This window comes from Polyodon spathula, chromosome 24 (assembly GCF_017654505.1).
Source record: "Polyodon spathula isolate WHYD16114869_AA chromosome 24, ASM1765450v1, whole genome shotgun sequence".
Taxonomy (NCBI): Eukaryota; Metazoa; Chordata; class Actinopteri; order Acipenseriformes; family Polyodontidae; genus Polyodon; species Polyodon spathula.
Window position 1 is genome coordinate 19,204,604 of NC_054557.1, and position 27,940 is coordinate 19,232,543.

Below are 27,940 nucleotides of genomic sequence, written 5' to 3' on the forward strand. Positions count from 1 at the left end.
TAGTGGTGAAGGAAGGACGCACTCGGACCGTAGGACTGCCGTGTATTTTCACTTGCCAAGTAAAACGATACTGCAGGCACACGGGGGTGTCTACTCCTCCGTGCAGATGTATCATTTTTTTGGAGTGTCAGTTTGTCTCCTTCCCGTAAAGACCCACATCTATAAAGATCATAAGATCTGTGATGGGTGGTCTTCATCTAAATGAACGCAGTTGGGACACGCTTCCCCTGTCCACAGCTCAGGCATGCCTGCTGTTTAGAATAATCTTCAAAGACCTAGCAGCTTTGAAAACTGTGCTAATCTTCAAACGGGCCGAGACCCAGCCTGGACTTTAAATGCGGCAGAATATGTGTTTTGTGTACAGTTTTTTTCTTTTTTTTTTTAAATTATATTGACTGTACCTGTTTTAGTATCACAGTCACGCCCATTCTAAGCTTCAAAGTACCACTATGATGTCATCGTTTCCCTGAGTTTATCAAGCCACACCTAAGCTGGTTCCCTACTGTACACACTGGGGCTGATCAAGCACTTCATAAAACGTGGGGTGGATGAAACCACAGTGCAGCGGGAGTCGTCATTCCCGTCCCTGTTAACTGTGCACAGGGGTTGCTACCTGTCTCCAGTAATTAATCTGGGTGAGCCTCTTCAAAGGAGACCAGCTGGTCTACTTGAATTGGTTTCCCTAGTTTTCTGGTGGGGGCTGTAGAAAGCTGTTCAGTCAGGATGTTTTTATTAATTATTAATTTAATGAGTGAGTCATTTAAGCAAACAGTGTTATCCGTAGCAACTTGCAGGTGAACTGTGCTTCACCTCTAACAGGACCGTGTTTGTTTTACGCACAAGGAGGTTCAGTGACTGGTTCGGGGGTCACACACACGCACAGCGAGTCAGCGGCTGAGCCAGGATTTGAGCCTGGAACCTCCTGGTAGGTAGGGAGCCATATTCTTCAACCGCTGGAACACCAAGACTTGGGGTTTTGTCCTGACAGGCTATCCCCCCCCCCCCCCAAGCAACAAGCTAGCCTTTAGACCCAAGACTTTAGTTGTTGTGCTCATTTCACAGCTGGAAATAAGGCTCCCATTGCATAGCAGATAAAACCCATTCCTGGTTTTGCTATGAGTTTAACCATTTAAGGTACAAGGGAGATGCATCTCTGTGTGGTGCGTGACCCAGAAAGCTTTACACTGATGTGCTAGGCAGGTTATGAAAGGTCGTGATTCTCCAGGTCAGTGATACTCAACCCCCCCCCTCCCTTTGTCTCCGCGGTTTCCATTCCAACTGATCTCTCAATTACTGAACCAGAACCTTCATTGAACTGATAATTTGCTTAATTAGTACTTTTTAATTGTTCTCAGCTCATAAAGCCATTGCAGGTTTCAAGTTGTTTGTCAATGTTGTAGCTAACTTGTTATCCGCAACTGTTGGGTTCTATTTAATCTCCCCCAACATTTTCAGCTTTAGGATTAAAGCTTTTCTTGCGTGAAATATATTTAATAGCAGCTGGGGTAGGGGGGGGGTTAACAAAAGTAGCTCTGAATACGGAATAAATATATTTTTCATTCTGTAGCGTTCTTTCAATTGTATTGAACGCTGGGTATTTGTATTGATGCTGGGGTCCATTTTCTCGCAGCATTGTATTTATCCAGCGTCTTGGTTTCCTGGGGGGACTGTGAAAAGGTGGCGGTATTGTAGGCAGGGTATTTGTATTGATGCTGGGGTCCGTTTTCTCACAGCATTGTATTTATCCAGCGTCTTGGTTTCCGGGGGGGCTGTGAAAAGGTGGCGGTATTGTAGGCAGGGTATTTGTATTGATGCTGGGGTCCGTTTTCTCACAGCATTGTATTTATCCAGCGTCTTGGTTTCCGGGGGGGCTGTGAAAAGGTGGCGGTATTGTAGGCAGGGTATTTGTATTGATGCTGGGGTCCGTTTTCTCACAGCATTGTATTTATCCAGCGTCTTGGTTTCCGGGGGGGCTGTGAAAAGGTGGCGGTATTGTAGGCAGGGTATTTGTATCGATGCTGGGGTCCGTTTTCTCACAGCATTGTATTTATCCAGCGTCTTGGTTTCCGGGGGGGCTGTGAAAAGGTGGCGGTATTGTAGGCAGGGTATTGGTTAGGAATCTGTAGGCAGGGGAGTGCTGTTGATGATGCCGGAGTCTCTTTTTGACGGGGTGGGCTTTGTTTCCCAGGGGACAGCGGGAAGGCCACGACAGTGGTGGCCACGCCAGGCCAAGGCCCGGACCGCCCACAGGAAGTGTCCTACACGGACGTCAAGGTGATCGGGAACGGCTCATTCGGAGTGGTGTACCAGGCACGGCTAGTCGAGTCCGGAGAGATGGTCGCCATTAAGAAGGTGTTGCAGGACAAGAGGTTCAAGGTGGGTGCAGTTCACAAAACCAGTATAGACCAGCCGCACTGTCTCTCTGGGAAAGGGTTCAGGCTGGGTCCAGTATGCAGTAGGTCATTTCCTCTTTTTAAATTCGATTCCAGTTCCTTCGAAACAATCTGTTCATAGACATTAACCCTTAGCGGTCCATTTATTCAGGGTCCAGTTTGTTTTCACATGGGCGGTTTATTCTTGCTTGTGTCCGTGTTATCTCTGTGCTGCCGGGGTTATGTGTGTTGCTCAGATTCGCCCCTTTTTTATTTCTCTGCAATGTGTTTATATGACAGAGCGCACGCTTGCAGATAATGGCAGCGTGTTGTTGTAGCTTTTAAATGCATTTGAATTAAACAAAGCAAGCTTCATAAAAGCTTCACTCTGGTCCTATCGCTCTCACTCTGCCATTAAAAGGGTTTTTCTAGAGGAAAAAACGACTAGAGACCTGTGCTTGACGTCTTTTTGATGATGTCGGACAGAAAAGGGAAAGTTTGTAATGTCGGACCTGGTCTGAGACAGGACTGCAAAGGGTTAATAATTGTCAGGATTGCTCCAGTGCTTTCCTTTTGAAGCTGAACAGTGAGAAACTCTGTTTTAGACTCCATGCTGCGTTGTTTTGATCAACAATGGTGTGTCGGGGGTTGATTTTTAAAGAAAATTAGGAATTGATTTTTAAAAAGGCATTGGAAATGGAATTGCAATTGGGGAAAAAAAAAAAAAGGCCAGGTGATAATGTCAGGAACTCATTCTAGTCCTGATCCTGTCCTAGTTTTCAGAGCCAGGTTCTGAATTTACAGAGCTCGCTTACTTTTTCATGAACAGCTCTGAAGGATCAACCTGCAGACTCGCAGGCTTGTTCAAGTGTGATCAGATCATTCAGAGCAGTTTTAGCTGCGGCCAGATTGCTCCTGGCACACCTGCTCATTTCAATAACATACCTGAACGAGGGGAGCTGTGAACCCGAGGACTGGGTGCAGCAGCAGCAGGGCTAGTGTGAGTTTCTAACCTTGCTCAAACTCCTGGCTCCTGATCATTTCAATATTAATAATACTAGACTTCACTGAGGGGAGCTCTGAACCCCAGGACTGGGTGCAGCAGCAGCAGCAGGGCTAGTGTGAGTTTCTAACCCTGCTCAAACTCCTGGCTCCTGATCATTGCAATAGTAATAATAATAGACTATTGAGGGACGCTCTGGACCCCAGGACGGTGCAGCACCAGGGCTAGTGTTGCAACTTTGGACTGCTGTGAGATTCAAACTAATAATAATAATAGCAACTTCCTTTCTCTGTTTCAGAACCGCGAGCTGCAGATCATGAGAAAACTGGAGCACTGCAACATTGTCACGTTGCGCTATTTCTTCTACTCCAGTGTGGAAAAGGTAAGGGGGCGACGGACGCCAGTGACACGTGACAAGCGTGTTCGTAAATCACGATCCCGTCTTCACACGATGTGCGCGTCGTGCTGTAAGAGCGCCACGTGTCGTTGGCATTGTGATACAAGAGCAAAAGCGCAGCTGTTCTGGATCCTGCTTCACAGATTCAGAGCTCAGTCCACAGCCTGCTGCTTCAAACTGAGGTTTTAAACGTCACATTTACTGCTGGGATTGTCTTGAACGCCATGCTGTCTGCTGTGAGTTTCGCTATGAAATCCTGATCGTCGAGAGTCTCTCTCTCTCTTTTACCTTCACCCGATGGAGGTCTTGTGAGGTCTTTGAAAGCTTGTTGATTTTTAATTATAATTTAGTTTGTCCACAAAAAGGCGTCCCATCTCCTTATCTTTGTCCATCATCTCTGGACTGATGGAGAGGCTACCAAGGAGACTGTGTGGTCCGATGGTTAAAGGGGACTGGGTACCAGGACGTCCAAATCCCGGCTCAGCCACCGACTCGCTGTGTGTGACCCTGAGCGAGTCACTTCACCTGCTTGTGCTCCGTCCTTCGGATGAGACATAAAACAAACGCGGTCCTATTGGAAGAGACTCTGCAGCAGCAGTTGTTGAAACAGAGTTCACCCCCCCTAGTCTCTGGATAAAAAGCATCTGCTAAATGACTATTTCATCATTATTATTGTTATTATTAACACAGGTACTGTTCTCTCTACAGAAAGAAGAGGTGTACTTGAATCTGGTACTGGACTTTGTCCCTGAAACGGTTTACAGAGTGGCTCGCCACTTCAGCAAAGCCAAACAGACCATCCCCGTCATCTACGTAAAGGTGAGTTGACTGCGCTTGCTGTAAACGCCACTGTATTTAAACATCAAGCTAGTAACTACCAAACAAGTAAGCTATAATAACCTGAACTGCCAGGCAGTTTGACGGCTCCCAAGCCCCAGTCTCAGCACCCATCTAAGTGATGTTTAGTTCTCAGTGTGCCAAGTTTAAAATCAGCAACTTGAACTTGAGCAGTTGTCTTATTTGTGTGAGTTATCTCAGTGGTGCAGGGACTGTCTGTGTTGCTCAGATACGCCCCTTTTTTATTTCTCTGCAATGTGTTTCTGTGACGGAGCGCACGCTTGCAGATAATGGCAGCGTGTCGTTGCAGCTTTTAAATTTATTTGAATTGAACAAAGCGAGCGTCATAAACTAGGTGCTTACCGGCCGTTCGTTTAAAGCAGCCGAAGCACATTCAAACCGAGCTGCTGTTGACAATGTCAAGAAAGAGCGCAAAGTACCGCGACAGAGATATTAAGAAAGCAGAACCAGGGAGGCACGGACTTCGAGTTCAGAAAGAAGCCCTCTGCTGCAGGTTACTGTACATTTACCGGCTTCGTTTTACTTGTAACACATCCGCCTGTAGCCCAGTCCGCACGGGGTCAGATGTGAGACGTCGTGCTGTGTCTGGGTTGTGATCAGGGATGCCACGTGACTCTTTGGGACAGCTCACGCTTTTCAACTCTCACCCTGCAATGCATTCTCTCTCTCCTCCCCTTCTCTCTCTCTCTCTCCAGGTTTATATGTACCAGCTGTTCAGGAGTCTAGCCTACATCCATTCCCAGGGCGTCTGTCACCGCGACATCAAACCACAGAATCTGCTGGTAGACCCGGAGACAGCCATCCTCAAACTGTGCGACTTTGGCAGGTAGGCCCCTGTCCCTTAGCCGTCCCCTCTGTCTTCAGCTAGGGACAAACGTGTTGCATCCCCCTGTAGTCGAATGAAACCTGCTGGAGTTACTTAAGAATATTGAATCTCACAGCGTGTGCTTTTGTAGTTTTCTTTGATTACAGTCATGTTAACAAATGTTTGTATAAGGTTGGTGGGGGGGCTACAAAGCAAGCCACGGCGTGCAATTCAATCTGTTACCGTGCAATTATTCCAGCAGGTTTCATTCGACTTGATGAAGCAACATTGGTTCGTTCTCTAGGGTGATGCTGCTTCTGCCCACAGCTTGTAGTCGCTGTGTTTATCCAACCTGTTCATCTCAAGTACCTGAAAATCAAATACAATTAGGGGTGCCTCCACCTGAGAGGTGCAAAAACGGGACGTCAAATCGGAATTGTCACGGTGGAAACAAGATTCCCGCTGCGTAAGCAGAGCGATCCATTCCTGTATTGCTGCAAGTTCTTTAATAATAGGACACACCTGAGCTTGTTTACCTGTACACACTGGGGCTAGTCAAGCTCTTGGCAAAACCTGGAATGTATTATTTCATCCCTTTATCAATAGAGCAGTGGTTTTGAGCCCCGATCCTGGGAGACCCCCTGTGTCTCACTGAGCTCTCACTTACTGAACTAAACCCTTAATTGAACTAATAATGAGCTTAATTAGGCCTTTTTTTAATTGTTCTCAGCGCCTGGCAGATTTGAAGTTATTTATAACATGGTATAGTTAAGCTGAAGTCTCCAACTGTGTAGGAGCACAGAACAATTAAAGCCCTAATTAAGCTGATTAGTTTAATTTAGGGTTTAGTTCAGTAATTGAGAGCTGAGCTGGAATGAAAGGCAGACAGACACACAGGGGGTCCCCTGAACCGAGACTGGGAACAGCTGAAATGGAAAGATAGAACAGCGATGGAAATAAGACTCCCATTGCATAGCACTTTCTGTTTTTCCACTGTGTTTAATAAGAAGACGCACCTGAGCTTGTTACCTAGACACACTGTGGTCTGATCAAGCTGGTAGTAAAACCTGGACTGGGTGACACTGCTGTGCAATAGGAGGCTCCTTGCGAACACTGTGTGTGCATGTCACCCTCTCTGACCACAGTAAGCCCTTTAGCTGTCCGCCTGGAGGAAGGATTCCAGAGGTTTCATCTCCCCGCTCTTGTGTTTCTCACTGTTCTTGTGTCTGACTGTTTTCAGCGCGAAGCAGCTGGTGCGCGGCGAGCCCAACGTGTCCTACATCTGCTCCCGGTATTACCGTGCTCCCGAGCTCATCTTCGGCGCCACGGACTACACCTCCAACATCGACATCTGGTCAGCGGGCTGCGTGCTGGCCGAGCTGCTGCTGGGACAGCCCATCTTCCCGGGGGACAGCGGCGTGGACCAGCTGGTAGAGATAATAAAGGTAACGCAAAGGGGCCCTCGCAGCTGTGGACAAAAATGCATCTCCTTTTTGAATTTTAGGATCAGTAAAGCAATTTTATTAGGATCTTTCTGTGCTGCTACAGATTACTAGCGGCCTCGATCAGAGGTCTTTCTAACCGCGTTCTCTCTCTCTCTCACCCGCCTGTCAGGTTTTGGGGACCCCAACCAGGGAACAGATCCGCGAAATGAACCCCAACTACACAGAGTTTAAATTCCCGCAGATCAAAGCACACCCCTGGACAAAGGTAAGGGTATTGAACTCCTGATACTTCCAATTTCAAAAGCGATTCCTGTTCCCTTGCAATTGGTTCCAACGCATCATTGATCACATTGCAGGTGAAGTACAGCGGCAATTATCAAACGTGTCCTAAAATACCAACTCCAGTTCCTTCGAAGGAATCGAGGGGCGATTTTTGAAAGGAACTGTAAAAACAAAAAACAGGAATTTCCACCCCCAGCCGTGCGCACGTTTGGAGCTCGGCAGTTCTAGTTGAATATTGTATTGTCGCCCCCCCCCCCCAGGTTTTTAAGCCTCGCACCCCCCCGGAAGCCATCGCACTCTGCTCTCGTCTGCTGGAGTACACACCTGTCACACGCCTGTCCCCCCTCGAGGCGTGTGCTCACTCCTTCTTCGAGGAGCTCCGGAACCCGGGGGCCAGGCTGCCCAACGGGAGAGAGCTGCCCCACCTCTTCAACTTCAGCGCGGTCGGTGAGTCTCAATGCACCCCCTCCTTCCCTCTATCACCTATCCACCCCCTCCCTCCCTCTATCACCTATCCACCCGCTGCCTTCTCTGTACCTCCCCTCATCCCTCCCTCCCTACCTCCCTGCCTCACCTCTTCAATTTCAGCGCAGGCGGTGAGTCTTGAAATGCACCCCCTGGTGTTCGGTGAGTGTGTGTACAGTAGCTCCTGTGGTTTTGTATTTAGCTGTGTGTGTGTGTTTTTGTCTCCCCTTTCAGAGATGTCGATCCAGCCTCAGCTGAACTCTGTTCTCATTCCCCTCCACGCTCGCTCACAGTCTGCCACGCCTTCTCCACACGGTACGTGAACTCCACTGCATTGTTCAGTAATTTAAACCCACCTTATTCAAAGGTGCTTCTCTAAATCTGGTTGCTTTAACTTGTTTTCCCCTACGTTCACTGACTGGGACAGTCTCTGTCTCTCTGTCTGTGTCTGCCCGAGTGTCTCTGTCTCTCTGTCTGTGTCTGCCCGAGTGTCTCTGTCTCTCTGTCTCTCTGTCTGTCTGCCCGACTGTGTCTCTGTCTCTCTGTCTGTGTCTGTCTGTGTCTGCCCGAGTGTCTCTGTCTCTCTGTCTGTGTCTGCCCGAGTGTCTCTGTCTCTCTGTCTGTGTCTGCCCGAGTGTCTCTGTCTCTCTGTCTGTCTGCCCGAGTGTCTCTGTCTCTCTGTCTGCCTGTCTGTGGCTCACCTTGTTTTTTTCCCCTCGTATGCAGGGGTTAAGAAATATTTCAGTATTGCCCATGTTTGTGTTGCGATTCATGCAGTGTGATTGGGCTGGCTTCCTCACAGCCCTGCTGTGTGTGTGTGTGTGATCCAGACTCCTCGTTATTGTGTGTGTGTGTGAGAGTGTGATCCAGGCTCCTCGTTATTGTGTGTGTGTGTGTGTGTGTGATCCAGGCTCCTCGTTATTGTTATTGTGTGTGTGTGTGTGAGTGTGATCCAGGCTCCTCGTTATTGTGTGTGTGTGTGCGTGTCTGATCCAGGCTCCTCGTTATTGTGTGTGTGTGCGCGTGTCTGATCCAGGCTCCTCGTTATTGTGTGTGTGTGTGTCTCTGATCCAGGCTCCTCGTTATTGTTTGTGTGTGTGTCTCTGATCCAGGCTCCTCGTTATTGTGTGTGTGTGTGTCTCTGATCCAGGCTCCTCGTTATTGTGTGTGTGTGTGTCTCTGATCCAGGCTCCTCGTTATTGTGTGTGTGCGTGTCTGATCCAGGCTCCTCGTTATTGTTTGTGTGTGTGTCTCTGATCCAGGCTCCTCGTTATTGTTTTTCTGTTTTGTTTCCCAGGCGAGGGCAGTCTAGCCGCAGACAGCAGTCCAGCCCAGTCAAGCAGCGGCACGGGGCCAGTCAACAGCACCTCCTGAGTTGAAAGACTGTGTGACAACAACCATAACCTCCATCGTTCACCCCGCCCCTCCCACCAGACCACCCTGTGCGTCACTCCACCCGTCTGTCTCTGTCTGTCTGTCCCTCCCTGTCTGTCTCTCACACAGACTTGAGTTCTCTCTCTGCCGCTAAAGCATTGGGCAGCTAGGGGGCGCTGTGGGAAAACTCGAACTTGAAACTGAACCGAAGAGGCAGGCAAACAATCAAACAAAAGTCACTCTTAGCATTTTCGTTTTTATTGTGTCATTAGTTTTATTACTAATAATGATATTGTCGTTGGTGTTGGTACGGGATTTTGTTTTTATGTATAAAGAAATATGTAATTTTTTTTTTTTTTAATCTTTACAGCCAGAGGTAGTTTTTTTAATTTATTGATTTTTGTGTTTCATTTAATTTTTTTTGGGGGGGGGGGGGCGGCGGGGAGAGGAGTGGTTTTAAACTGTCTTGTCGGGTCCTATTTTTTTTTTTTTTTTTTTTTTTAAATCTAAAATGGAAGGAAACTTCTGGGTTTTTTTTTTTTTTGGTTTTTATTGCAATTTCATAAATTGAAGAAACGGAACGAGCCCTCTGGTTGTAAAGATGCGTTTCTGGTTTTATACTTTTTAGCCTTAACTGGGCCAAGTAGCTCTCTTTTAAAAAGAGAATCTGCTTTTAGAAAGTAAGTCGCTCGTGATCAAGCGCTGCCTCCTTGTGGTGAAGCCTGAGGTTGCAGCTGATTGATTCTCGCTGTAATAAAACCACTTTTTTTTTTATGATTTTTTTTTTTTTTTTGCACTTCAAGTAGTCTTATTATCAAATCCTTCTTAAATTGTAGATAAAAAATAAAATATTTTAAATCTTTTTTTTTTAAATTCCTTATTTGTTTATTTTTTGATTTTTACCTTCATTCTGTGAGCTTATTAATAATATAAATAATAATAATAAGACTCCCATTGCAGAGCACTTTGTGCCAGTCCAGGCATTACATGTGTTCTGTGAGCTTAATTATAAGACTTGCTTTAGATGTAAAATTATCATGGTTGGATTTTTCAGTAATTTTAAGCTAGGTTGTTTTTTTTTTTTTCCTAAGGTGCCCCTCGATCCTTGTCAGGGCAGAGCGTGTTTTCGAAGGCGTGTATTCCACACGTGCATGTAAACCATTTTGAAACGTGCCTCTCGCTGATCCGAACCTGGAACGGCAGTGACGCTCTCTTCTGCGTTTCGTTTCTGCGTGTTGAGGGAGGTGAACGTTGCGTCTCAAACAGATTTGTAATTTTTCAGTGTCCTTGTTCTTGCGAACTCTCAAGGCCTGTTGATGGTGGCTGTGTGTCTAGGCTCTTGAGCTTCTGAGACTTTGTCGTGTAACTAGTCTTGTACCTTAACTAGTGTTCCACTAACCTGCCGTGTTGAGTTACACAGACCTGTCTCCTGTGGTTAGCATCATAACTAGTCCTTCACAGACTAGTTTAAGCGCCTTGCCTCTGTGGTCTTGATGCCTTAACTAGTTGGATTATCTCTGCAGCTGGTTGTTTAACTAGTTAGCTGTGTACTCACCAGCTGGTTAAGCACTAGATGAGCTACTGGTTAGCAGTATAACTAGTGCTGGTTAGCAGTATAACTAGTTCTGGTCTCAGTTTCTCGCTCTTGTTTTTTCTTGTCTAACACCCAAGCCTGTTTCTGACCTGCGTTTTAAAAAGGAGAAGTTGAAATAAAGAAATCGGATCATTTCTAATAAAAGCCACAGACACGTCATTGACTGGGGAGGGATGCCGAAAAAAGATGAAAAACCATCTAGAATTATTATTACTACAATGCTGTTGTCGTTGTTGTTATTGTTGTTGTTAATTTATTATTCTGCTGAAAAATTCACAAAAAAAAAAACAATTTCTTGATGAAAAACCTGAAGAAAAAAACAAAAACAAAGGTGAAGCAGCAAACTCCCCTGAACAAAACCTGGCTTATTTGTAAATATGTTTTTATTTCTTCATCTTTCCTTTTTTCTTGTTTTTTCTTGGTTGTCGCTGTATTTTTTTCTCATTGGGTGGAATGTGACGTTTCACTAAAATTGATTCATTTTTTTTTTTAAGTTCTGATGATGTAAATATTTTCTGTTTTTGTCACTGTCATGTTTTTCTGTTGTCTTGTGTTCTCACCTCCATCCTGTAGTTCTTAAAAGAAATATTTTTGCCAGTCACGTAATTCTCTTACCCCCAGACCTTAGAAACTCTGCAGACTCGCTGGCGGCGGGGGGGGGCCCTTTAACGTACAAGACGCCCATGCTCCACAAATAATAAACAATGCTGACTTCATTGTGTTTACAATGAGGGGCACAAAACGGGGTTCAAAATGTCCCGACCGGGTTGGGTCTGGTCTATCCCAATTCTCCGTTTCCTCCTCGCATTTTTTTGAGCCGTACCTTTTAGGGCGGGAAAATCGGGGGGGGGTTAGAATCTTTTTAAAAAAATATAATATATTAAAGCAATCGAACATTGTACGGAGGTAATAGCAAGTCTTCAAATTAAATTTATTTACAGTTTTAAATTTTTTTTTTTTTTTATGTTTTTTTCTCAATTGTAAGTGTTGGTAGCGGGCTGCAGTGTGTAATGCAGCTGACCGGGTGGGCCCTGGGTAAGTCTGGGAAGCCCTGGGTCAGGGGGGTTCAACTCCACTGCAGCTCCATCGAACGCTGATGATTTGGGTATGTGGACGGAGAGCTAGTTGAATTCACTTTGATTGTTCCTCTCGCTGACTAGACATCCTCCTTTTCTCTCTCCTGTTTGTATACTGGGCTTGTTAATTCTGTCGTCACAGTTGCACCTCCAGACCTGCTGGTGGCAGCACTGCCTTTGCTTGGAGGGGTGGATTGGGGCCTCACAGAAGAGGGCTCCTCTCTGTGGGTGTGTCCACTGGGGAGAATACTGGGCTGGGTCTCAGCTGACTCCTCCCACACCTTGATCCACATAGGGCTGGCTAGCGGTTGGGCAGTTGAGAGATTTGATTGGTTCATCTCTCACGCGTGCCAGCATAAGCGGTCCAAGATGACATACTTTGCACATGCTCCCCCTGTGTGTGTGTATGTGCGTGTACATATCTGTGTAGCAGAGATTTCAAATAAAAGTAAATTCAATAAGTTTTTCCCAGGAGTGTCTTGTTTTTGTTGTGTCGACTAGAAGTCTTGTCACCGGTACCAGGTGAGATGAACCAATGGGAGCTGTGAACTGGACAGGCTGGCGAGGACCGCTGAGGACAGCTTAGACGGGTGTCCTTGCCAAGATTAGCTGACGAGACACAGGCATTCAGCTGGCGGGTTTGTCCAGATGCCATGCGTTGCAAAATCCGTTCTTTTTTAAAAGAACGAGTAACCTTGAATGTTGTTTGAACTCGTTGGCTTTTTTTTTTTTTACATTCTCTTTGTAATTGGTTTATTTATTTTTGCTAAGCCTGTCTCCGGTCAGCACAGAGCAAGGTCAAGGCCAGACAAAGAGCGATCTCATGAAGTAATAACAATGTATTTCAAGCTGCTTGCTCTAACCTTGTACCTGTGCTGTTATCTATCTGGTTGAATTCTCTTAACCCCCTTTGACGGATATTTCGTGATTAATTTATGATTTGGGTTTAGATTTATTTTTCAGTGTTCTGAACATTTTTTTTGTTGTTGTTGTTGCTGATGTCAAAATAATATTGGAAACGTGTGTTTTTTCAGCCCGGCTGTCAGCGGGTTTTCCGATAATCGCTTTTCTTTTATAGGATAGTGCTCTGTTTTTATTTCGCTGTCTCAGCTTGTGCATCCCTGTTTAAAATAGTGAATTATTATTATTATTAAGCTATCCATTAGCAAGGGGCCCCTTGTCCAGTGAATGCATGATGGTTTGCTGTTGGCATGGGCTACCCAAAAACTAACAGAATAACACAATTGAGCAGAGCTTCCCAGCCCTGGTCCTGGGACCCCCCCAGTGTGGGTCTGCTTGTCATTCCAGCAGAGTTCTCAATTACGTCATTGAACTGGTAGTCTGATTAATTACACTTGATCTCCAAGTGTGTGTGTGTTTTTTTTTTTTTTTTTTAAAAGCTGAAAACAATTTAAAAAAGGTCTCCTTAAACTAATGGATAGTTCAATGAAGGGTCTAGTTCAGAGCTTCTCAAACTCGGTCCTGGGGACCCCCTGTGGCTGCTGGTTTTCATTCCAACCGAGCTCTCAATTACTGATCTAGACCCTTCATTGAAAGGATAATTTGCTTAATTAGATCTTTTTCCTTGTTTTCAGCTCTTGAACAGTTGCAGATTTCAAGTGAGCTATAACATTGTATAAGTAACTTGAACTGCAACTGTTTAAGCACTGGAAATAAGTAAAAAGGTCTAATTAAGCAAATTATTAGTTCAAGCAAGGGTCTAATTAACTAATTGAGAGCTGGGTTGGAGTGGAATCCAGACAGACATGCAGGGGCTCCCCAGGACTGGGATTCAGAAGTCCTGGAGAAAAGGACTCCACACCGTTCCCAGGCTTGGAGATCAATTCCATTTCTAAAATTGCCAGTTCCTTTAGAAGGAATTTCTATGTGAGAGATTTTAATCATCGCTGATGTGCTCAGTTGCCTTCATTTGAAGCCGATTTCAATTGACTGGAACACACTGCACTTTGAAGCAATGTGCTGGCTCTGGGACGGGGTTTGGAAATCAATTCTGAGAAGGAAAGGGAATTGAAATCCAGGTTTTTGACCCTCGACCCTGTCCACAACTTGCTGTACAGTTTTTTTGTTTTGTTTTTTTTTGCAGTCCAGACCCTTGTATTAAAACCCTACACCCTGCAGCCCTGCCTCTTACCATTGTATCCCAGCAACCCTTGCTCTCAAGAACCACCTGACCTGACCCAGACCAGAGGTCATGCACCCCCTCATTCCCCGCTACCAGAACTGGGCTCGGCTCGGGTTTCTATTGACCCAGAAACTAAATGTGTGTGCAGAATCACTCAACGTGACACAACCTCAAACTGCCCCTTTTTTAAAAAAAAAATCTGTTTTTATCCAAATCAAGGGCTGCTGGGGGCTGTCAAATGTTAATAATCCTAGTTGAGTTTTTCAACTATTCAGGTCATTGATTCTCTGGTCTGTAAAGCAATTTTTGTTTTTCCCTGTAAAACAAAGTAGTTGTGTAAAACGCAAGGGGCAGTTGTTCTGGGGCGATGGGGGATTGTGCCTGGTACCCAAGACTGATACCTCAACCCCCAGAGGCAGCCCCTGGTATTGCCGTTCCTGCCTGGTGTCACTGCACTGTGTGTGTGTTCGGGGCTCGGTGGCAGCACCGCACCCCACTCTCTGTAGTTAATTTCGTGTTTTGTTTGTTGTTTTTGTTCTTATTCCTTGTCGCCTCCAGTCTGTACAGAAATCGACTCAATAAATTATCAGCATGATTCAGACGCCACGCTGCCTCCTGTTATTTTATATATTTATTTATTTTAAACTCTCCTCAACTGTTTCGGCTGCTGTCGTTCTCAGCCTTGGCGGGGCGATTTTTTTAAATAATTTGCAATTCAGTTTTCCAATTCTCGTTTCATCCATTCCCAAAACATCATTGATAAACGTAGCATCGTTCTGTTTAAAATCGATCTGCTCCCTGGCTGTTAGTCGAACAATCCATCGCAACGAAATATCAATTCCAATTCCTTCCAAGGAAGTAGAATTGGGGGATTGCTTTGGAAAAAAATGAATAAGAATTGACTGTCAATCCTGGTCATTCTGTGAGGTTTAGTTAGGACACCTGGCAGTAACACACGGGTTCAGAAGCTTTTACTCTGCGTGTAATCACTACAGCGTAACCATTGCCCTGTGTACAGCACAGCACAGCGAGGCTCTGCCCAGCACACAGCAGGCAATGCCAGCGCACTGGATCAGCACTTTATATAGACACCATGTTGGGTAGCTGCTGTAGTTCTGTACAGGGTTTTATATCAGTGTTATACAGTGCGGTCCTGCCAGCATTGCCCTGTGTACAGCACAGCACAGCGAGGCTCTGCCCAGCACACAGCAGGCAATGCCAGCGCACTGGATCAGCACTTTATATAGACACCATGTTGGGTAGCTGCTGTAGTTCTGTACAGGGTTTTATATCAGTGTTATACAGTGCGGTCCTGCCAGCATTGCCCTGTGTACAGCACAGCACAGCGAGGCTCTGCCCAGCACACAGCAGGCAATGCCAGCGCACTAGATTCCAGCTTGCCAGCACACTAGATCAGCACTTTATATAGACACCATGTTGGGTAGCTGCTGTAGTTCTGTACAGGGTTTTATATCAGTGTTATACAGTGCGGTCCTGCCAGCATTGCCCTGTGTACAGCACAGCACACAGCAGGCAATGCCAGCCTCCTCTCCTCTCGCCGGCCGCCGCTACAATCTCTCGAACCCAGTTATACCTGCACCGGTATATTATAATCCAGTAAGCGCTGGTGTAACAAATCAGAGTTTGAGACTGAGCCGGCGACCACACAAACCACAAGAGAGCCAACGCGAGGCTAGCTTATTTTGAACGTAACATTAAAATACACCAATAAATACATTCTTTGTAACGGAGTTCAGTGTCTCTTGTTTAATCTGTTAAATGTGTATCTAGCACATACAAATGCATTCAAACAAATTCTTAACACCGCATTACAACTGGTTTTGTTTATATTAGGGGCAAGAAACACCACCATAACTACCAATAATTCAAAAAATCAACCTGTCTATAATAATAACCGAGGCGGCCGCCTGAAAACGCGCTGTTATAACCGCTTACTCGAATAGCGCATGTCCGTGGCGTCAAACAGCAGAGTCTCCGCGGAGATTTCGAAGCGCAGGCATCCTCACACCGATCAGCTGCTGCTCGCTTGCTCCCTGTCTGTGGCGGCTGGGCTGCAGGACCATACCTATGGTTGCATGTCTATGGTCTCCTGCAGCTCCGCCATTAGCCGATCCCTTTTCGGCGCTTTAATGGCGGCCTCGTCCCGCCTGGATCTACGTCATTGGCAAGCCCTCTATCTAATGACCGCGGCTGGTTTCTGATTGGCCGGCTCTCCGAGACGAACCCACCAATGGGTACGCGGATTGCTCCCAGGCAGGCAGGCGCTGCGGAGACACCGAAGGAGGCAGCCGCTAGAGCGTGAGTAACAAATAATAAATAAAAATAAAAATAAAACTCGCAGAAACCCGGCGACTTCTGAAGGGGTGAAAGCCGCTTTGTTTTAAATTACGGTAGAAAGCGGTTGCGAGTGTTTACCGTGGATTCGGTGCTGGTTTGGGGGGAGGAGGAGGAGGAGGAGGGGGGAGAGGAGCATAGAAACGGGAGCGGAGAGACTAGCGGCCATGGCGGACTCGCTCTCTATTCCTCCCACGGTGTCATAGAGCGCCAGTGCGGGGCTAGAGCGGGCCCGAGTCACCGCCCTCCGTGCAAAACAAAACACAAAGGGTGGGGTTCCCAAAACCACTGCGACCGGAGACCCCCAGATTCAACTCTCAGAAAGCCTCGAGCAATGTCTAAACGCCGGCCGATCGCTCGCTCAGGAAAAAAACGAAAAAAACTTCTAAATTAATATACAAAGCCTGTCGAGATAGAGTCGCAGAATTTAGATACTTTAATCTGGTATTATTATTATTATTATTATCGATAAGAACATGTATTCCAGCACAACAGCCTTCAATAGCATTCTGTGGAGTGTATCACTGTGATCCAGTCCTGGGTTGACTAGGAGTTTAATAATCAGATACACCTGAGCTTGTTCCCTAGAGACACTGGGGGCTGATCAAGCTGCTAGTAAAACCCGGAGCGGGTGACACTGCTGTGCAATAAGAGTCTGATTCACACCCCTGCAATGTAATGCCTAACTGCAGTTTACAGTGTAATTCCAGTGCAGTCTAACTGCAGTTTACAGTGTAATTCCAGTGCAGTCTAACTGCAGTTTACAGTGTAATTCCAGTGCAGTCTAACTGCAGTTTACAGTGTAATTCCAGTGCAGTCTAACTGCAGTTTACAGTGTAATTCCAGTGCAGTCTAACTGCAGTTTACAGTGTAATTCCAGTGCAGTCTAACTGCAGTTTACAGTGTAATTCCAGTGCAGCCTAACTGCAGTTTACAGTGTAATTCCAGTGCAGTCTAACTGCAGTTTACAGTGTAATTCCAGTGCAGTCTAACTGCAGTTTACAGTGTAATTCCAGTGCAGTCTAACTGCAGTTTACAGTGTAATTCCAGTGCAGTCTAACTGCAGTTTACAGTGTAATTCCAGTGCAGTGTAACTGCAGTTTACAGCCTAACTGCAGTGTAATTCCAGTGCAGTCTAACTGCAGTTTACAGTGTAATTCCAGTGCAGTCTAACTGCAGTTTACAGTGTAATTCCAGTGCAGTCTAACTGCAGTTTACAGTGTAATTCCAGTGCAGTCTAACTGCAGTTTACAGTGTAATTCCAGTGCAGTCTAGTAGTCTAGTGATATCAAACTGCAGTTGTAGTGGAGAGATGTTTAAATGTTTATTTTGTCTGCCCTATTTGAAGTGCGCACTTCGAGTGTCGCTTCTCAGCAGCCCAGATTACCGATCAATAGGACCAAAGGTCAACCTGCAACCGATTCCTTACTTTAAAATCAATAATCAATAACAACACCTCGTTGATCAAAATTGCAATTCACAGAGTGTTCAGTTAGAAAATAGCGCTTCTCACAGTGGTGACAAATTCGTTTAAAATTGAAGCCACTATTTGTTTTTCAGTCAATTTTTAAATTAAATGAAATTTATTATATAGCCCTGAAATATAAATTCCAAGCCCCTTTAATCAGAATTGAAATCATGGAAACTGTGGAAAGACCTTAAAAAAACTATTAAACCTGTCCAGTTAAAATGAGAGCAATGATGTTAATTGAGAGCTTGAGTTGCAATGAAAACCAGGAGCCCCTCCCCGTCCCTCGAGGACTGGAGTCTGACACGCCTGCTTTAAACGATAAAAAAACAAATCCTCTTACTAACGGGAAACAGAAAGACTGTAGCATCAGAATGACGGCCGTAAGACAAATGCATGCACAACGGAACTGTAATTGATCAATTACATGGTGGAATTACAATTACAATTACAATTACAAAGCCTGGCTAAGCGGTGCCCAAACTGAACAGCCAAAGGAACACGTTCCACCCCGCCAAGGACCGTTTAACACTCGCCACCTGTCAGGCAAACATTTAACGCTGTGCTGCCATCTGGCAATAGACAGCAAGCTCAGTCTGCTTCCGGTGGCTGTCTCTCGCCGGCCTGGCTCTGCAGCAGCAGTAGTTGATGAAGCACAGCCCCCCCCCCCCCCCACCTCACCCCCTAGTCTCTGAGAGTCTCTTTGGATAAAAGCATCTGCTGAATTACAAATAATATACAAAATAAAAATATCAACCCAAACGTGCACTAACCCCTTACTGCCCTCCTGGGTGTGTTCCCGGGCCTGAGATTATCTCCAGACGCTGGGCAGAAAAGGGTTATATGAACCCTCGCTCTCCTGTCCCGTTTCTTAAGTGCTTTAGAGTATAGCGCGGCCAGCGAGAAGGAAAAGAGACGGGGGGGCTCTATGTTTATAGGGAGAAAAGACAAGGAAGAACCACTTTGGCTCTTGTCTCACGAGCGAATTTACAGTTATTTTTCAATACGTGGTTTTATTATTATAATAATAATAATAATAATGTTTATTTTTTATATAGCGCCTTTCGTAGTTGACCACCATCACAAAGCAAATTACAAGATACAAGACTAGGGTGTGTGAACTATGCATCAGCTGCAGAGTCACTTACAATAACGTCTCACCTGAGAGATGAGTTGCTGGTGAAGTGACTCGCTCAGGGTCGCACAGTGAGTCAGGGGCTGAGCTGGGATTTGGACCTCCTGGTCACAAGTCTGTTTCTTTAAACGCTGGACCACACAGCATCCTGTGTAGAGTTCTTAATAAGTACCGGCAGGACTTTCAAATCCAATTTACACCCCCCCCTCCCCCCCCCCAAAAGAAATAGACACTTTTTTTTTGTAATGATCCTGTTCTTATGTGTTGTCTACTCAACAAAGAAGTTCCTTTTTTTAACGATAGAACTTCTCCTCTTCAGCTCGACAATTCAGATAACTCAGGACTGGAAGGATTAGTAAGCAAAGCTTGTTAGAGATCTCTGGACCTCCTGCTCTGCCCTGGACTCGCCTCACCTCAGCACCACGACACTGGATCCTCAGCTGATGTGCTATCCTTGCACTATTGCCCTGCTAACATGTCATTGTAGATTTAACTTACTGGAATTCTAACTCGCTGCATCCTAGTTCATATTGTACTGTCAACTACACTCTATTTAAATATTAATCTTGCATTGTAACCCTGTACTGCCCCTTCGTCTCAGATAAAGCCGTCTGTAAAATAAATAAATTATACTAATACTGGCTTGAGCCCACTAGATGGCGACAGAGGCCGTGCGGTGAGGAGGCTGCCACAGAGTTGGGGCGGTGCCAGATTGGCACAGTGCTGCTGGCTGGCTGTGTTAGAACCCGGGCTGGTCCCACATTGAACTCAGTGGTTAGCAGAGAGATGAATTAATCAGTGATGATCTCGCCTGGCCCAGAGCCACTGGAATCCGCTTCGCAAACAGACAAGCAGAGCGAACAGATTCCTGTCATCGCTCGGTTTACACCAGCGCTTGCCGTGGTTCTGCCAGGTTTTCATTTATTTTACTGTGTTGGGTAAAGCGCAGTAACGCCAGCATTGATTGCCCAGTGTACAGGACAGTACAGTTGATAGCTCTGCCCAGCGCACAGCAGGCAGTGCTCGTCTGACGCTACAGCTGTGGGCAAAGGTTTTACACCAGCTAGAGTTTTAGGATTGAGACAATTTAAAAAAAAACAAACAAAAAAAAAAAAACTGTATGATCATAATTTAGATACAGATGAACCTGTTTCTCTGTCGCCTCTCTTAGTATCGTCTCACAAAGCCTGTCACTGCTGCATGGCTGGGCTTTAAGTAACCACAGGGTAGAATTAATTTCTAACAGTCCTATTCACAAAAAAAAACCCCACTCAAGCAACCCCTGATCAATAGCTTCAATCAGTTGATAATTCATGCCTTTTTAAGGTAGTGACACAAAATGTTTAGTTCCAGTTAATGATACAAAAACATATTTGTCAGTTTTTTCAATAATTTAACTACACAGCAGCAGTGTGCGATTCAGTACGCTAATGTGACATTATTCAGCTTTTATTCCACTTTATAAAGCAACGTTGGTTCATTTTATAGGTGGGTGCAAAACTGATGCAAAACTTTTGGCCGTAGCTGTAGACAACCAGAAATAAGACAACAGAAAATTAAAACCAATGTTTATTTTTGCTTCGTGTTTCATAGGTGACGGGTGTCTGCTGCGCAAACATATCGGAACCGAGAGACAAGCAAACACACACTCGCTCTCGCTGCAAGTATGCTGGAGTGTGAGTCACCTCCTGGAGGTACTAATGATGACCAAGGCTGCCCAGTCTGTGTGGAAGATAACCAGGAGCCCCCAGTCTGTGTGGAAGATGACCAGGAGCCCCCAGTCTGTGTGGAAGATGACCAGGGCTGCCCAGTCTGTGTGGAAGATGACCAGGAACCCCCAGTCTGTGTGGAAGATGACCAGGGCTGCCCAGTCTGTGTGGAAGATGACCAGGAGCCCCCAGTCTGTGTGGAAGATGACCAGGGCTGCCCAGTCTGTGTGGAAGATGACCAGGAGCCCCCAGTCTGTGTGGAAGATGACCAGTCTTCCCTCTTCATGTGTTTTCGCTGCTATCAGCTATACAGCACCCTGGAAGAAGTTCTAAGCCACCAGCTGACCTCTCACCCCGAAGACAACGAGGATGGAGAAGAGGAGGAAAACACGCCCCCTAGCGTCACCACGGCAACCACTGCTCCGGAGGAGGAGCCAGAGCAGGAAGAGGTACGAGAGGAGGGAAGCAATTTAAAAACAACCTCACCTCTGCTTATAAATAACAGCTGTAACAGACTGGAAGTGCAAAACTGGTACCAGTGCGTTCCCTGCGGGGCGTTACTGGAGTCACCCGTCGAACTGGTCTTGCACCAGCAGCAGACGGACTGCGGTTTGATCCGAAACCAGACCCCACCCCGGTCTCCGCAGGAGCCAGCGACAGGGGGCGGGGGGGAGAAGCGGGCCGGGCCGCGGGCAGAACCAGAGGAGGTCTGCGAGCCTGGAGCGGCGCCAGTGCCGCTGATCCGGTACCAGTGCAGCGACTGCGCTGACCTCTTCGAGTCCCTTACCCTGTGGCAGCGCCACATGAAGCAGGGGCATTGCCGGAGCAGCCATGAGGCGGAGAGGAGGAGGAGGAGAGAGGGAGCTGCTGGAGACAGGAGTCCGGGCTCTCAGGGGCCAGCGACAGGGGGCCGGGAATCCGGGAGAGACTCTCCGCTGGAGGGTGCGTCCGCCCAGCTCGCGCCCAGGGGGGTGGCTGCTGGAGAGGGAGGGAAGGAGGAGGAGGAGGAGGAGGAAGCTGCTGCTGCTGCTTCACTGTCCCTTCATCCAGCCATAAAAACAACACCCGCCTTTGGTAACCACGGCAGCGTCTCTGTGACGGGCTCTGCCGCGGTCACCCTAGCGATGGAAGCTGTCATGGCTGCCAGCTCCAGTTGCAGTAAAAATAACAGCGGGCCCAGGAAGGAGCGAACGAAAGAGAGGGGTGAGGAGAGTGCAAGAAGAGAGGGGGCCGGCAGCGGTACAAGAAACAGCAACGTCGCTGCAAGTGAGAATAATAATGTGTCCAGCGATAGTAATAACGGCGAGGGTGTGAACACGGATTCCGCCGTGTCGCGTGACCACGCCTACCTGAACACGTGTGGGTCGGCCGCCGGGGATGAGCAGGGCGAGGGAGGGGAAGGGATGGAGGGAATGTGTAAAATGACGAAAGCGGGGGTTCTTTCCGTGGAACCAGCCCAGAGCCGAAGCCAGCCCTCGTCCCTGAAGAGCTTCGAGAGAGGCGACGGAGCGGCCAGCACTGAGACGGACTCCGCTGACCGACGACTCCCAGCCGCCAAAACAGAACCCGACCCCTGCCCGACCCAAACCCAAACCACCCCGATTCCCGTCGGCTCTCCTTGGCCCAGTTTGGAGTCTGACAGTCAGCAGCAGGACCGGTCCAGCGACCCGACTCCTCCCAGACCGGGTTGCAATAGGAGAGCCGGTTCCGTCGACTCTGCCGGACCCGATCTCCTCGGACCCTACCGGGCCCGACACTCGCACCTGTGCGTGGACTGCGGGACCGGTTTCGGGACGGAGCCCGCGCTGGCGGACCACCGCAAGAGGCTGCACCGTGTCGAGGGGCCCCTGCACACCTGCCCTCACTGCGGGGAGAAATTCATGAACACCACCAAGTTCCTGTACCACAGGAGGGGCCACAGGACCGCCGGGGGGGGAGGGAGAGGGGTGGGGAGGGTCGTTGAGGCAGAAAAGGGGCTGGAGAAGAAAGAGGGGGCTGAGGCTGGGGCTGGGGAGACCATCTTAGTCTTGCAGAACCAGCAGCTCGCCCCAGTTCTCCCAACCATCCCGGTTCCGCTCATAGGGATGAACGGCAGAGTCATGTACGTCTATCCAACAGACCCGTCGACAGAGGCTGGCCCAAAGGGCGGGGAGGCCAGCGTGGGAGCCGGGGGCGACGGGGGCAAGAGGAAGGAAGCTGGGGCCGACAGGAGCCTGGAAGGAGGAGGGGGCAAGAGAGCCAGGAAAACATCTGCCGATAATAATAATAATGATAATAATAATGATGATGCTGCTGATGATGAGGCCGGCGATGGCCTTAACAAACCAGACCAAACAGAGCATTCCTGCGGAGACTGCAGCCAGCGGTTCAGCAACAAGACTCGGCTGCTGAAGCATCGCAGGGAGGAACACGGCCGCAGGAGGGGGAAGGGGAAAGCTGCTGGGGGGGCCGACCCTTCCTTACCAGCCCAGGACAGCCCGGAGGAAGAAGCAGGGGCTGCGGCATCCAAACGAGGGGCCCCCCACCCGTGCCCGCACTGCGGCAAGACGTTCCGGCGCCGGTACCACCTGCGCACGCACCTGGTGACCCACACGGGGGAGAAGAGGTACGGGTGCGAGGCGTGCGGCAAGGCCTTCTCCTGCCAGAGCAACCTGGCCCGGCACCGCGTCACCCACACCGGCCGCAAGCCCTATTCCTGCCAGCAGTGCGGCAAGACGTTCACGCAGTCCGGCACGCTCAAGCAGCACCGGCTCATCCACCTGCTGGCAGAGACCCGCGCCTCGGGGGCCCTGGACCCCGCGCAGATCGAGGAGGCCTTCCTCCCGCACCGCTGCCCGGACTGCGGGGCCGGGTTCAAGAGGAAGACGCACCTGCTCATACACAGGTAAGGGGTCCTGGGGGAGTAGATTATAATTGGTGCATTACAATTACAGCACCTGCTTATTCACAGTTAACGTGCTGTTTTTTTTTGTTGCCAGCACCGCTTAGAGAAATCTGTTGTTGTTCCTGTTTGCTTTTCGGCAGGCACCTGCACACGGGGCAGTACCCCTTCCAGTGCAAGGAGTGTGGGGGCTCCTTCCTGAGGAAGAGGCTGCTGGAGTTGCACCAGCTGAGGCACCAAGGTGAGGAATGCAAGGGCAAAGAAACACGCCTCCCTCCTGCCCTACTGCCCCTAACCTCCCCCCTCCTCCCTCTCCTCCCTCCTCCCTTACTGTCCCTAACCTCCTCCCCTACTGCCCCTAACCCTCCCTCCTCCCCTACTGCCCCTCACCTCATCCCCTTCTTACTGTCTCTAGCCTCCCCCCCTCCTCCCCTGCTGTCCCTCACCTACCCCCCCTCCCCTCCCTCCTCCCCTATCTGTCCCTCACCTACCCCCCCTCCTCCTCCCTCCTCCCCTATCTTCCTTAACCTCCTCTCCCTCCTCCCTCCTCGCCCTCCTCCCTTTTCTCGCCTGAAAAAAAAAAGACTTCTAGTCGAAACATTTGCTGTTGAATTTTGTTCCGTTTATCTTTGTGTCTCTTGTGTGCTGGCATTAGTCTCGGACCGGCTTACCCTAAGAAAACCCTGCCTCGCAGCTAACCCTAACCCGACCTCCCCTCTGCCCCGCAGGCAAGGAGCCTGTGTCCTGCGGTATGTGCGGCTCCCAGTTCCTAGACGAGGCAGGGCTGCGTTCCCACAGGCAGTGCCGGCCGGGCCTGGAGTGCGTTTACTGCGGGAAGCGCTGCCCCTCTCAGGAGCGGCTGGAGCTGCACCAGCTCTCTCACTCGGGGCTCCCGGCGCTCCGGTGCCCGCGCTGCGGCCGCCGCTTCGCCAGCCAAGCCGGGCTGGACAGCCACCTGGAGCGGCACGCCGGCGGCACCCGCTGCTTCCACTGCCAGGACTGCGGCAAGGACTTCACCACAGCCAGCTCTCTCTCTGTGCACCAGAGGATACACACCGGGGAGAGGCCCTACCAGGTAAACCACACGCTGGGCACCAAGCAACACACGGGAATCAGCGTACCGACCAGTGATCAATCACTCATCAATATACCGGGAATCGATACACACCAGTTAATGAATCATTCGTACCCTGATCAGTGATTACCACACACCAGGCAAAGACCCTGCAAGGTGTCCTTGTCAGCGAGTTCATTCATTGTTAAAAGGTGCAGCAGTCCTGATAACAGGCTAGCACTTTCTTTAATTCAGGCTGTGTATTCAGAATTTTTTTTCTCTCCCCTCTCCCCTCTTCTCTCTCTCTCCCTATCCCCTTTCCCCTCTCCTGCTTTCTTTCCCATCTCAACTACACTCGCATTCTCCCCACCCCCCTCTCTCTCCATCTCTCTCCCCATCCCTACCTTCTCTCTCTCTCCCTCATCTCCCCCCCTCTCAGTGCTCCACCTGCGGGAAGCGTTTCCGTCAGATCCCTCACCTGCGTGATCACGAGCGGCTGCACTCGGGGCTCCGCCCCTTCGCGTGCCAGGTGTGTGGGCGGAGCTTCGTGCTGTCGGCGCGCCTCACTGAGCACCTCCGCACGCACACGGGCGAGAAGCCGTACTCCTGTGCCGTGTGCCGCAAGCCTTTCCGCTCCCTCTCCAACCTGGGCAAGCACCGCAAGACGCACGGGCATGAGAGGGGGGCGGGGGGGGAGCCAGCAGGAGGAGGAGGAGGAGGGGAGGTCGAGGTCGTGCTGCAAGAGGATTCGGCCGCAGTGGAGACCATACTGCTGGTGCAGAGCGCAGACCCCGTCGGCGAGGGCAGTCCGGCAGCCGTCCCCTCCGGGGGGCCACGGCAAGTCTGCACGCTGACCAGCGTTGTCGTGGCGACGGCGGCAGCAGCAGCGAATGTTTTGGACCCCGCGCAAAACAGCGACCCTGCGCAGAGAGGGGAGGTCTGCCGCGACGGACAGGTGGGCGTGACTGGAGGAGGAGGAGAGGGGGGCGCGGTTCTGTATGTGCAGCAGGGGACGGGTCACTGCGTGCTTGCCGGGACGGGGCAGGGGGACATTCCCATCATGCACCACACCGTGGAGGTCGTTATCGAGCAGACAGGTTGAGGAGTCGGCTCTAACCTTTTTTTTTTTTTTTTTTTTTTTTTTTTTTTAATGTTTTCAAATCGGTTTTCGAATTTGTAAGGGTAACAGCTCTCTCTCTCTCTCTCTCTCTCTCTCTCTCTCTCTTCTCCCCCCTCGTCTCCTTGGTTCAGATAGGGTCTGGAGTTTTTAATCCTTCCCATCGTTCTTTAAAATAGAGTCAATAATAATGCAGCATTTAGTTTTTTTTCTCCTAAATGTGTAATGTATTTTTTTTTAGCCACACTTACAACCTGACTACACTGGAACTTGTAAAATGAGGGAGGGAGGGATCATGAAAACAGGAGGGTGGGGGGGTGGTAAATGAATAAAGTTTATAAATGAAGTTTGAAGTTGTTTTCATTGGCAAGTCGTAACGGAGAGTTTTCAGACACCAGACTGATTTGAAATCAAATACAGAGATGTGTTTTCCTGATGCAAACAGATTCCCCGGCCAGTGGAAATCACTGGTGGGATTATTGCAGTGTTTGAACTGCTGGCGGTAAGCGTCGTGCTTTCAAAAAAACACCAGCGGAGTAAAGAAAATAAGAAGAAGAATAATAATAACATTATAACATAAAGTGTTGGAAAGTTTTATTCTGGCTTGATATTAGAAAATAGTTTTAAACTATGCTGGAAAGCCACAAAGCTGGTGAATCAGACTGCTGTCTGCACCACCCAGCCCCCCCAGACTGGAACGCAGCCCCCCAGAGGAAGGTGGAAGGCTGGTCTAGTGCATTTATATGATGCCGCTAGCGCCACCTAGCCCCCCAGATTGGAACCCAGGCCTCCTTCGATTCCAATGAGAACAATGATCTTTGAGCGACCGAATTGCAGCTCGATTCCTTTAATAAAACATGACTGCTTGTCTATCCTAGAGGTAAATATCAAGGCGAAGAAACCGTTTCCACCTCGTGCGACGCCCATCCAGCTAGCTATCCTAACGTCAATTGCACCTTTAAAAAAATGGTAAAAACACACCCGTCAACGTTCCGCTGTTTTTAATAAACGCCAGTAAAGTAGCTGCAGCGGCTCCTATGTGCATCCCGCGCCATGTTTCCCTTTTTCCAAATACTCCCGGTTCCGCGGGAAAGCGGCAGGCCTGGCCACGCTGCTGAGGGCAGCAGGCTGCGAGTGGCGCCTCTCTCCAGTCAGTCCGGGAGGTGCAGTAGCACACAGGAGCTGCTTGTGTCAGGCCATTGGATTTCGCTCAGAAGCCGAGACGACAGGATGGAAATCCGTTCCCTCTGGAGACCTGAGGGCCGAGCCAGAGATCCCAGGCAGTCTGGAAGGAGGGAGACTGTGTGTGTGTGTGTGTGAGAGAGAGAGCTGGTTTCACGTAAGTGAAAAAGGAGGACACGGTCAGGGAGGCGGAGGTGGGTGACAGTGCCGTCTTCATTCTGAAGATATACCTGAAGGGGAATTCTAGAACAAAAATGCTAACAGAGGGAGAGAGGAAGAGAAAGTAAAAGCGTATTTTTATTTAACCCATTAAGTGCCCTGGTCCCATATTAAACTGGAAATCTACCAGTTATTAAAATGTTCCCTTCACTGATATCCACAAAAGTCAAGTCTAAGGGTAGCTGTTAAAAACTGGAAGTGATCCATTTATTGGTGGGAGCAAACAAGAGCCTTAACCGCTGTGCAAAACAGAATTTATTTATTTATTTATTTATTTATTTATTTTGGGATCCTCCATCTCGCTGGCAGTTGCGTTTGCACGAGTGAGCGTGGAGATGCGCACTAGAAGCGACAGATTGAGTGAAGGCAGTCTGTCACAGTGTAGATCAGGCTCGAAGATGGCGTGCTGTGTGCTGCGCTAGCTTTTAACTTGTGAGCGTGTCGTGCCAGTGCAGGCTTTGAGAACTGGAGACTGAGAGAGAGAAACAGATTGTTGTGTGTGTGTGTGTTTATAAAATAAATAGAAATTGAATTAAATTAAACTGGAGGCTGTGTTTTTTGGTTTTTTTTTTTTTTGACTGGTTTGGTTAGGTAGTTAGGTTGAATGGAGTCCAGTTAGTTATGCTGAGAGTCAGCTGTAGCCAAAGGTTTTGCATCACCCTGTGGAATTAACTTGACTTCGCTTCATAAGGTCCAGTGAAACCACAGCGTTACTGGTGTCTCATGTTGCTCGTCGCTCTCCCTATTTTTTTGTCTTTGGCATGCTGTGTGAACCCCAAAACATTCAGAAAGCAACACCAGAGTCTCGGGGGATCTCAACACGATCCACTCCGACGCACACTCAAGTGCTGGTTCTGAGTGTGGAGGTGTGTGTCGCTGTGGCCCGTCCCCCACCCCCGCCACAATTTCAGTTTCATGCCGATTTCCCCTTTGAGAACTATTTTGAGTGTCACGAATAAGTATTTAATTGATACACAGTTGTGTGTGTGTGTGTGTGTGTGTGTGT

General features: G+C 48.5%; 2 protein-coding genes across 2 annotated transcripts in view; both read left to right on the forward strand.

Annotated features, from left to right (window-relative positions):
• Positions 1-11,240, forward strand: part of gsk3ab (glycogen synthase kinase 3 alpha b) — a 12,653-nt gene extending 1,413 nt beyond the window's left edge. The window contains exons 2-10 of the mRNA XM_041226787.1: positions 2,189-2,376; positions 3,674-3,757; positions 4,481-4,591; positions 5,326-5,456; positions 6,676-6,880; positions 7,050-7,145; positions 7,423-7,609; positions 7,862-7,942; positions 8,925-11,240. Coding sequence (XP_041082721.1) covers positions 2,189-2,376; positions 3,674-3,757; positions 4,481-4,591; positions 5,326-5,456; positions 6,676-6,880; positions 7,050-7,145; positions 7,423-7,609; positions 7,862-7,942; positions 8,925-9,001 — 1,160 coding nt within the window. The 3' untranslated portion in view covers positions 9,002-11,240. The remainder of the gene's footprint in view (positions 1-2,188; positions 2,377-3,673; positions 3,758-4,480; positions 4,592-5,325; positions 5,457-6,675; positions 6,881-7,049; positions 7,146-7,422; positions 7,610-7,861; positions 7,943-8,924) is intronic.
• Positions 11,241-16,072: 4,832 nt separating this feature from the next.
• znf574 (zinc finger protein 574) lies at positions 16,073-27,170 on the forward strand. The gene is made up of 5 exons (XM_041226714.1): positions 16,073-16,133; positions 20,366-23,365; positions 23,506-23,603; positions 24,091-24,437; positions 24,856-27,170. The coding sequence occupies exons 2-5, from the start codon at positions 20,439-20,441 to the stop codon at positions 25,516-25,518; spliced, it is 4,035 nt and encodes a 1,344-aa protein (XP_041082648.1). The 5' UTR covers positions 16,073-16,133; positions 20,366-20,438; the 3' UTR covers positions 25,519-27,170.
• Positions 27,171-27,940: the final 770 nt, after the last annotated feature.

What these genes read in the sequence shown, in the direction of transcription:
- znf574 (XM_041226714.1), top strand. Translation starts at nt 20,439, where the DNA reads ATGCTGGAGTGTGAGTCACCTCCTGGAGGTACTAATGATGACCAAGGC. An exon ending in ACGCACCTGCTCATACACAG is followed by an intron (nt 23,366 to 23,505) that starts GTAAGGGGTCCT and finishes GCTTTTCGGCAG; the next exon opens with GCACCTGCACACGGGGCAGT. An exon ending in GCACCAGCTGAGGCACCAAG is followed by an intron (nt 23,604 to 24,090) that starts GTGAGGAATGCA and finishes TCTGCCCCGCAG; the next exon opens with GCAAGGAGCCTGTGTCCTGC.